This window comes from Dipodomys ordii, unplaced genomic scaffold (assembly GCF_000151885.1).
Source record: "Dipodomys ordii isolate 6190 unplaced genomic scaffold, Dord_2.0 Scaffold6, whole genome shotgun sequence".
Classification (NCBI taxonomy): Eukaryota; Metazoa; Chordata; class Mammalia; order Rodentia; family Heteromyidae; genus Dipodomys; species Dipodomys ordii.
The window spans coordinates 16,422,695-16,433,592 of NW_012267222.1; the positions used below are offsets into that span (position 1 = coordinate 16,422,695).

A 10,898-nucleotide genomic window follows, 5' to 3' on the forward strand; every position below is an offset into this window, starting at 1 on the left:
AAAGAAAAAAGCTGGAAGTGGCGCTGTGGCTCAAGTGGTAGAGCGCTAGCCTTGAGCTGAAGAGCTGAGGGACAGCACCCAGGCCCAGAGTTCAGGCCCACAACCGGAAACCCCCCCCCAAAAAAAAAGAAAAGAAAGGAGACAGAGAACTCAACAGGTCAGATCAGGATTTAATTGTAGCTGGAAAGAGGCACCAAATAACAGAGTCAGAGATACAAAGGGCCAGGGTCTAAGTATACTAAACTCAGGAAGCTGTTTGGTTGTGAAATTGGGCAGTGCTGCAGATGGTCTTTCCAGGGGCAATGTGTACCTCCAGAAAGGGCCAGAAGTGAGATCTTTCACAGACTGGCCCTGTGTGTGTGTGTGTGTGTGTGTGTGCGTGCGTGCATGCGTGTGTGTGTGTGTGTGTGTGTCCCAGAAGTGAGATCTTTCACAGACTGGCCCCGTGTGTGTGTGTGTGTGTGTGTGTGTGTGTGTGTGTGTGTGTGTGTGTGTGTGTGTGTGTGTGTGTCCCAGAGACTGGCCCCAGGGGTGTGTGTGTCAGATTCCCATCACCCACTGTCTCTATTTCCCTAATGCTTCTATCCTGGTAGAGGCAGAGTGACAGAGAATATCAAGCAGCCTCATTGCCCCTGCAAAGGTCAAGGCCAGGGTCAAGGGAGACGCTGAGGCTTCAGGAGAGGGAGGAGGATGAGAGAATGATGATCCAATAAGATCAAAACTCAGGGAGTCTAAGCTGGGTATCGGTGGCTCATACCTGTAATCCTACATACTCAGTCTCAAGCCGGAAAGTCCCTGAGACTCTTCTCTCCAATTAATCACTAAAATCCAGAAGTGGAAGTATGGTTCAAATGGCATAGCACCAGTGTTGATCAAAAAAGCCAATCAAGAGCACAAAGTTCAATCACTATTACTGACTTTAATGAGAAATTAAAAAAAAAAAAACCTCAGTCCTTTATTCTCCTTTTCAATGTCTCACCTCATTTCCCAGCATGTAATTCAAGTAAAAACAGCCGTATTTTCTCACATTGCCTTGCTTGACTAAAGGACGAGAACCTGACCCAAATGGACCAGTAAGAATTCTTTTTTTTGGTCAGTCAAGAGGCTTGAACTCTGGGCTTGGGCGCTGTCCCTCAGCTCTTCAGCTCAAGGCAAGCACTCTACCGCTTGAGCCACAGTGCCACTTTTGATTTTCTAGGGTTTATTGCAGATGAAGAGTCTCACAGACTTTCTTGTCTGGGCTGGCTTTGAACCGAGATCCTCAGATCTCAGCCTCCTGAGTAGCTAGGATTATAGGCATGAGCCACCGGCGCCCAGCAGTCAGAATTCTTCTCCATGTGGAACTTCAATTCCTCTGAGTGTGGGCTGCTATGTTTCCATTAATGATAGAAGACAAATGCACAGATGCAGGAGAGATGAGAGTGGGAAAAAAGCCTGGCCTGGAGCAACTGTCCCTGATGCCCAACTCCAACTCTCCTATAGTTTAGTTCATGAGCCCATACTTGTTTTTAGTAGTATATATTTCTATCATTGCAGATGTATAGAAACCAATTCATACAGTTGAGATACAGGTCCCAGAGTAACCAAAAGTTACAGTCCTCAGAGCCAGGTGCTGATGGCTTACAACAGCTACCCATAGTAATCCAGCTACTCAGAAGACTCACATCTGGAGGGTTTTGATTTGAAGTCAGCCCAGGCAGAAAAGTCTGCAAGACTCCATCTCCAAACTAAGCAGCAAACAGTTAGACTGGAGGTACAGCTTAAATAGTGTGCCAGTCTAACAAGTACAAAGCCCTGAATTCAAATACTGTACCACCAGAAAACAAATTGTGTCAGGCATTGGTAGCTCACACCTGTAACCCTAGCTACTCAGGAGGTTGAGATCTGAAGATTGCAGTTCAAAGCCAGCCTGGGGAGGAAAGTCCATGAGATTCTTATTTCCAATTAACTACCAGAAAACTGGAAGGGGCACTGAGGCTTAAAGTGATAGAGCACTAGCCTTGAGCAAAAAGAGCTCAGAGACAGTGCCCAGGCCTGGAGTTCAAACTTGACTGACAAAAAATACTGCAACCTTCAAAGCAGTGATTAACATTTATTGTGTGACTACTTTGGCCAAACATTTCACCATGCTATAATGTGAATAATTACAACTGTAAGAACTAGGTCCTTATTGGTCAACCTCTCTGCTAGGTCAAAGTTGACCCTCAAGTCTAAGCTTGTCTCCCCCGTCAGGTTCCTGATCCCCACTTGAAACGACTTCTCTTAAACACCTCTCTGGGTCTACCTACACTTGCCTATGGCCCCACCCTTGCTGATCCTCAGTACTTGACTTTGCTTCTCTGAGATTATAGTCCTTGCCAGCCCTGGCCTTCCCACCTGCTCCCCCCTGTCCCTGCCGCAAGTCTGAAATTTTACCCAATAGCCATGAGTCACACAGATGTTGGGTTTTTCTCGAATGTGCTACTAAAATGAACAGCTATACTTACACGCAAAACAGCCTCTGAGGACAATTGCAAGTGTCTATGTTGGAAGTTCTCGTTTCTTTGAGAAATCTTCCTTTGCCATGTATAAATCATCTCTACAGGCCAGTTCAAGAGAGAGAATATTCTGACCAGGAGAGCCAGAAGGGCTCTCCCTACACTTTCTTTGTAGGGATAGTCCAGCAGTCCATTGTGCTCAACTCTGGGTCCCTTTGTTCTACAGAAGTCCCTTGTCTTCATTTGTAAAATAACAAAGACAGATTATTGTGCCTCCAATGGAGCCACCCATGCTGAGGTTCCAAACTGAAAATAAGTTTGTTTGTTTGTTTTAATCTGACATTCTAAATAAGGACACAGAGGTAACCGTCAAATTTCCCTGACAGGATAGTTTCTACTGGAACAATGGTGACACTTTGTCTTACTCTGCCCACAGAGTAACTGGTGTTAATTAATTATTTTTCTAATGTTCTATTTCCTTGTCCCCCTTTATGATGTTGGATGTCTCCCAAAGATCCATATATTGAAGGCTTGGTCCCTGAGTGGAGCTATAGGGAAGTTCTATGGCTTGTTAGGAGTTGGGGTTTCATGGGAGGTCTTTAGGGCATTGGGACATATCCTCAACAGGGGCTGTGTGAATCTGGTCTCCTTTCTTGCTGCTTTCTGGATGACAAGCAGCAGGGAAGGGGTGGGGGAAGAGGGCAGTAATAAAAGTCCCTAGGACAAGGGATTGGGTAAAGAAGGGCAGCAGAGAAGAGACTACATCAAAAAGGTTGCAAACTCCACCACTCAGGCCAAACTCAACCTGCTGCTTGGTTGTTAATAAAGATTTATTGGAACAGAGCCATGCTCATTCATCATGGCGTTTCCTATGGGGTCTTTGGCCCTGTGATCGATGATCTAAGCAATTACACAGAGGCCAGTAGGATTGCCAAGCCTCAATGTCCTGGAAAGCCCTCAGTGGGGACTTCGAGGACCTGGACTACTCCTCTTTCTCACTGCTTCCAGAGTGGCCAGATGGGAGGCTTCCCCAGCATGTGATGCCCTTGCCAGAAGCCCAAAGCGTGGGGTCACTGGATCTTGTACTGGAACATCTAGAACTTTTCTCTAAGCGAACCACCTCAGGTATTCCCCAATAGTGATGCACAGCTGGCCAACACGCCACCTAGGAAGGAGCATAACATTGAATCAAACAACGTGATTATTGTCCTTGGTGTCAGCTTCCTTTAGTCTTTTTCTCACTATGAAACCAGCCACCTGGGCTGGGAAGGTGGCTCAGTGGTAGAGTGCTTGCCTTGCATGCCTGAGGCCCTGGGTTCGATTCCTCAGCACCACATAAGCAAAAAGAAAAAAGCCGGAAGTGGTGCTGTGGCTCAAGTGGTAGAGTGCTAGCCTTGAGCTGAAGAGCTGAGGGACAGTAAACAAAAACAAAAACCAGCCACCTCAGCTCTGCTCATGGAAGGGAGTGCTGCCTGATCATCAAGCCAACAGATACCTTGAAACGCAACTGCTGTAATTGTGTCCTTTGACCCACTATGTGCACATAGCTGTCTACTCAAAACTCACTGCCTCAAAGAAGGCTTCCCTGACCACCCTGTCAAAAAAATTTCCTCTTCCCTCTACAATTTCTCAATCCATTTATCCTCCTATAATTTTCTTCACAATACTCAACCCTTGGAATCCAAGTAGTGTTCTCAGAACCCAGAAGAGTGAGGCTCTTGATTACTCTCATGTCCCCACCCTATTCTGATGCTGAATCTCTCCCCACCGTGGGGAAAGGCCTTGGGAGGTGATTACGAGTGGATGGAGCCAGATCAGGCAGGGGAGCCCTTGTGATGAAATTATGAAAAGATCATCTCATTTTATGATAAGGAACCCAGATTTCCTCTCTATACCACAAAAGGACACCACGAAAGATTGCTGGGATAGGAAGAGGGTCCCCCAACCCTTGAATCTACAGGCACTTTGAACTTGCTTTCCCAACCTCCAGAACTATGAGAATAGACATCTGTTGGTTAGGCCATCCAGCCTAGTATCAAGTCCTGAGCAGACTAAGACAGTTACTATTATTGAACAGATGGAATTTTCCATTGCAGTGCCAGATACAAAAGAATCATTGGGGAAGTGGTACTGTGGCTCAAGTGGTAGAGCGCTAGCCTTGAGCTGAAGAGCTGAGGGACAGTGCCTAGGCCCAGAGTTCAAGCCCCAAGACCGACAAAAAAAAAAAAGAACCATTGGAAGACGAACACCAGTGGCTCACGCTGGTAATCCTAGCTACTCAAGAGGCTGAGATTTAAGGACTGAGGTTCAGAGCCAGCTTGGATAGAAAACTCCATTTAACCAGCAAAAGTCAAAACTGGAGGCTCAAGTGGTCGAGTACCAGCCATGAGCTAAAAAGCTGAGAGATGGAGAGTTCAAGCCTTAATCCTGTCACAATAATTTAAAAAAAAATCACTGTATTTAGGGCCTCTAGCAAGTTCAAGTGTGAAAAGGGGGGAGAAGGGTACAGAGGAAGGTCACACACTGCAGTCCTGAAAGACCACCAATAGCTCCATTGCTGGTGCGGTCCTGGCTTGCTATGAAGCACACACGAGGGCCAGCTGGGGGGATGCCAAAGAGAAACCATTCTTGTAAGCCCGGACCACAGAGCCCTGGGCTGAAAGTGCTGCTATTCCTCATGGTTGCCTGGACTCACATCTGCCAGGACCTCAGTGCAGCGCTGGGTCAGCTCTCACTGACCAGGCAAGGCAGGCACTTCCAGAAGGGATAAACCAAAGCTGGTGGCAGGATGCCAGGATGCACATACCAGCCTGTCACATACAAAGACTGTTCTATGCTCTGTGACATTTCAAAGAGGCTGGTTTATGAGCTTGTTTGGTGCTTTAAGGCAGGGCCTGAGTGGGGGATTATTGGCAGCAGCATCAGGAAGGAAGATCTCAACAGGACAACGTGGGCCCTAAGCCCGAGGCACTGTCTCCACTCTCTTTCCTGAGGAATCTTAATGAAATCAAAGCAGTTTGGAGACCCACAAGTGGGTATCAGAATTCTTAAGGATTTCCCAAAACAGGTGTCATAGGCCACTCCTGGATTTCTGATTCAGTAGATCTGAGTTAGAAGACACACATTGTGTTTCTAGCAAGGAGATGCTAAGGCCAAGCATCTGTGTCCATACTTGAGAGTCCCTGGCCTAGAGAGATGTTCACTGGGGAGGAGCTACTTCTGCCATCATGTTCTTGACCTCTGCCCACTGCAAATGACCCTGGAATCTAATTCAGCTGTAAGCCAAGGGATTATAAAATAATAAAATATTTTTTTTAAAGCTCATCTTTAAGCCGGGCACCAGCAGCTCACACCCGTGATCCTAGCTACTCAGAAGGCTGAGATCTGAGGATCACAGTTTGAAGCCAGGCTGAAATTGAGAGGATTGCTGTTTGAGGCCAGTTTAGGCAAAAAATTAGAGAGATCCCATTTCACACCTGTGCCATCACAGCTCTGTGGGAGACCCTACAATAGGAGGATCAAATTTGAAGCCAGCCCTGGGCAAAAATGCATGACCCTACCTAGAAAAACCTCAAGTGGTAGAGAGCCTTCCCAGCAAGCACAAGCCCTGAGTTCAAATCTCAATATTGCCATAAATAAACCAAAACCAAAACTTCACAATCCCAGGTCAGATTGAATATATTCCATTACTGACACAGCCCAGGCTCCAACAAGCATGGTGGGTGCTGACTGCTACCCTATGCCAAGCATAAACATCAAATGCCAGCTCTTTTACAACAATTGTGAGAGATGGGTACCACTGAGCCACATTACAAAATGGGTAAACTGAGGCTGAGAAGGGGGATGCCAGAGAGCCACAGCAGGATTCCAACTCAGGGGTGTCTGACTCCAGAGCTTTCACCCTAAATACCACTGCACATCCCAGTATGAAAGACAGACACAAGAACCCCTGGGCCAGAAAATGCGGCGGCCTGTCAGGCTTGGTGCTGCCTACCATCTTCTACCCTGGATGCTTCTTCCTCCTGCCTCTCCAAGGTCAGCTCCTTACTTGGCCAGTCAGGCCTCAGTCAAGCCACCATGGTTGAGTGCTTGCCCAGGGGCTGGAAGGTGTTATGTATCTGTAGGGGAGGATCAAGGGTACATAGATCCAAGATCTAGCCTTCACCTTCTGCAGTGCAAAGTCCAGGGGTCAGGGAGAGGTGGTGGGGGTGGTACGGAGATGGAACTGATGTTAGCACATAGTAAGTGTCCAGCAAGGGTTGGTGGAGGTGCCAGGGGCTTTCTACACGCTGGGAGGGGGGAGAGGGGATGGTAGGGAGCTTTGTAAAACATTACATGATTCTACCTTCAAGCCTCTGCCACATCCAGGCAGTAAGGCTATTTGCAGTGCTGGTTAATGATCAACACTCATCAGGTCAACAAGCTGGGGCTGAGTTTCAGTGGGACACTCAGATCCTTTGCCCCTCACAAAGCAGCAGACTTTAGCGTCGGAACTGTGAGTCACAATGGCAACTCTGTGACTTGGGGCACTTTTTATCTTGCTGAGCCTCAGTTTCCATCTTTGCCTGCAAGGCTGTTAAGGTTAAATGGATATCATTGATCTTTCTATCACAACTTTAGCACTAAATCAATGTCACTTCTCCAAGATGTTTGCAAAACAGGTGATGTGTGAAACCTCCCTAAGTTCCAGAGACAAGGCACTGGGACCTGTCGTGACAGCTTCACCAGCCGTTGCCTGTGGTCCTGAGTGGGAATGCCCCTGAACCTTGAAAAGATGAGTTTGAACTTTTGTTCAGGTGACTTTTGTTTATTTACTTATTTCTGTGAACCCTGGGACCTGGTCCCTGAAAGGCAAGCATATTATCACTGAGCTGCAGGCCCTGCCTGGGTGGGCGTGTCTCCAAAACCAACTAGCTGAAGAAAAGGTGTGCAGAAGCAGATCCACACAGACATATTGCTGATCACCCAGGTTCTGCCTGGCTGCTCTCCTCTAAGATGGTCCGCCAGGCCTGCACAGCTCTGCCCTTCCCCCCTGCTCCCCATCTATGCCCAGCACCCTCGGTGCAGGAAGAGGTGGTGACTGTGGTGGCATGTGTCTGTAATCCCAGATACTTGGAAAGTGGAGACCAGAAGATCATTAGTTCTAGGGTTTAAAGTGATCAAATGATCTCAAAGAACACAATGAAAACAAAAGGAGGCCTGGGAAGAGGTGTAAGGTGGAGGCCACAGAGCTTTGTAGACGCCAATCTTGTGCTTCCTGTGCAAGTCTCTGGGCCTGTTTCTTCATCTAAAAGACAAGCATACTGCCGGTACCGGATGTCTCACGCCTGTAATCCTAGCTATTCAGGAGGCTGAAATATGAGGATCACAGTTCGAAGCCAGTCTAGGCAGCAAAGTCCATGAGACTCTTACCTCCAACTAACCACCAGAAAACCACAAGTGGCTCAAAGTGGTAGAGCACTAGCCTTTAGGAAAAGACATCAGGGACAGCACCTGGGTTCAAAAGACCTCAGGTTCAAGCTCCTCAAGGCACGATCTTAGGTGTGGGGGGGGGGGAGGGGGGGGGGGGGGGGAGGGGATCACAGGTGAGGACTGTCAGCTATCACAGGAGGCTGCTTTAATCCAAGTCCAGCCAGCCAGCCGGGGCTGCTCACGATCTGTATTGTTCTCCCCTTGTTACCTCCCTTGTAAACTTTCTTCCCCAGCCAGCTGCCAAGGCTGTCCCCACAGCCCTAGGACAGGAGGCTGGGAGGGGCCAGGAGGCCTGCGGGTGTCCCCCTCCACCAGGTGGGGACCAGGGCGCACTTACCAGAGAAGACCCTCCCATCGCGGGTGAGCAGAGCGGCCCCCACAGGGAAGTGGCTGTAGGGACAGTAGGCTGACTTCTTGGCCTCGCGGGAGGACAGCAGAAGCCGCTGGACGTGCTCGGGCTCCAGGGCCATGTCGGTCCAGGGGACGGATGAGCAGAAGCGGGAGCTGCTGGCCTGAGCTGGCCCCGAGGAGGTGGCTCCGCCCCCGGGGTGTGTCCCTGTGCCTGACCCGGGACCTGGGCTGGGACAACACTGGGCTGGACCTGGGAGGGGAGGGTGTGGCTGTCAAGATTGCGCAGCAGGCTCCCCACCCTGCGTGGCTGGGTGCCCTCTCCTGGAGTGAGGAGAGAGGGTCTGGGTCAGTGGAACTGAGTCCACGGGGTGGGTGCCACCTTGCAGGGGGTGGGAGAGGGGGGAGTTGTGGGCACACTTCCTAGGGAGGTGGAGGCTGTGGGCTAAATCTGTGTGAGATCTCAGAGGTCCAGACTCAAAGGGATTTCAGGATAATGGATGACTTTATTTTATTATTATTATTTTTTATTTTGTCGGTTGCAGGGCTTGATCTCTGGGCTTGGGCGCTGTCCTTGTGCTCTTCAGCTCAAGGCGAGCGCTCTACCACTGGATCCACAGCGCCACTTCCGGTTTTCTAGTGGTTTATTGGAGATAAGAGTCTCACGGACTTTTCTGCCCAGGTTGGCTTTGAACTGCTCTCCTCAGATCTCAGCCTCCTCAGTAGCTAGGATTACAGGCGTGAGCCACTGGCGCCCAGCTAATGGATGACTTTTTTATTTTTTATTTTGGGTTGAAAGGGCCTGATGTGGGCAACCATTATGGCTTCCCAAGTCAGAAGTTATCAAAATCAGTCATAACGTCATGAAGTGTCTTTCAGTGGTTTATATTTAATTTCTCTCTGCCCCCTACCCAGAATGTACAAGTATTTCAGTTGGAGGTGACCCTTCAAGATCTTCCACTCTTCCACTCTGGTTTACATCCTGCTCTTTACCACTTTTTTTTTTTCTTTTTGGTCAGCCGTGGGGCTTGAACTCTGGGCTTTGGGCGCTGTCCCTGCCCTCTTTAGCTCAAGGCAAGTGCTCTACTGCTTGAGCCACAGCGCCACTTCCGGTTTTTGAGTGGTTCATTGGAGATAAGAGTTCCACAGACTTGGGGGCTGGGGAGGTGGCTCAGTGGTAGAGCGCTTGCCTTGCATGCCTGAGGCTCTGGGTTCGATTCCTCAGCACCACATAAGCAAAAAGAAAAAAAGCCGGAAGTGGCGCTGTGGCTCAAGGGGTAGAGTGCTAGTCTTGAGCTGAAGAGCTGAGGGACAGCACCCAGGCCCAGAGTTCAGGCCCCATGACCGGACCACCCCCAAAAAAAAAGAAAAAGAAAAAAAAAGAGTTTCACGGACTTTTGAGTCCGAGCTGGCTTTCAACCTCGGTCCTCAGATCTCAGCCTCCTGAGTAGCTAGGATTACAGGCATGAGCCACCAGCGCCAGGCTTCTTTACCACTTTCTCCATCAATAAACTTGGGCAGTTCCCTTGACATTCCTGAACCTCAATTTCCTAATCTACAACAAAGACAGTGACAATCTCTGTTCTCCATCCCGAGACTACAGAAGGGCAAGAATCTCAGTTTCCTTAGCTCTGGCTTGAATTCGAATTCAAACCTCAGAGGTTTGTGCATACTTGGCAAGCACTCTAGCTAGCCTCAAGCTACATCTGGAGCCTATGTCTGAACCTCAGTTTGCTTGGCTGTGGAAATGGAGGCAGACAACATCGCAGGTTGTGGTGGGAAGGACCCAATGACAATTGCTTGTGCATCCATTTTACAGACAGAGTCCCCAGCAGGGAGGTAGGCATGACTTTTCGGGGGGCTCCGCTGGGGCTGAGAAAGGGAACAGGGAGAAACAGAGGGGACAGGATGGGTGGATAAAGCCACACTGTGTCTTGCATGCTGATATCTCTGTGCTTTACGGCCCAGCATTTCTGGGTCCTGGATCACAAGCTCCCAGCCACAGGCAAACAGCTGCGAGATCACTGTGGAGTTAGGCAAGACTTGCTTCATTTCCTCCTCCCTTCCTTCTCCAAGTCATCCTTTCCCACTTCCTGATGTCCATCCCTCACAAAGTGAGGTACTTTGCTCCCTCTTTAGTTGCAAATACCTCTTAGATGGTGTGTGAGCGTGTGTGTGTATGTGTGTGTGTGTGTGTGTGTGTGTGTGTATAGTATTGGGTATTGAGATGCAGAGCTTTGAACTTGTCTAGCAAGTGCTCTCTACCACTTGAGCCACACCCTCAGTCCTTGTTCATTTTTCAGGCCCAGAGTTGGCCCTGAACCAAGATTCTCCTACCTCCACTTCCCAAGTAGAAGGGGTTACAAGTGTATGCTACCATATCCAGTGTAACATCAACAGCATTCTAAACATGTCGTTATTTCCACTTTACAAAGAAGAAAAGGAATACCTGCTGGGTGTTGGTGGCTCACATATTTAATCCTAGGAACTGGGAAAATTGAGAACTAGAACCTAGGATCTAAACATGGTGGTACAAAGACATCCCAGGCAGGAAAGTCCATGTGACTCTTATTTCCATTAAGCATATACATGGGGGGGGGG

At 48.8% G+C, this 10,898-nt stretch overlaps 1 protein-coding gene across 1 annotated transcript in view; it reads right to left on the bottom strand.

Moving 5' to 3' along the window:
• Cda (cytidine deaminase) overlaps positions 1-10,898 on the bottom strand; it is a 37,577-nt gene that overhangs the window by 8,469 nt on the left and 18,210 nt on the right. Inside the window, exon 2 of the mRNA XM_013032593.1 lies at positions 8,287-8,550. Within this exon, the coding sequence (XP_012888047.1) occupies positions 8,287-8,550 (264 nt within the window). The remainder of the gene's footprint in view (positions 1-8,286; positions 8,551-10,898) is intronic.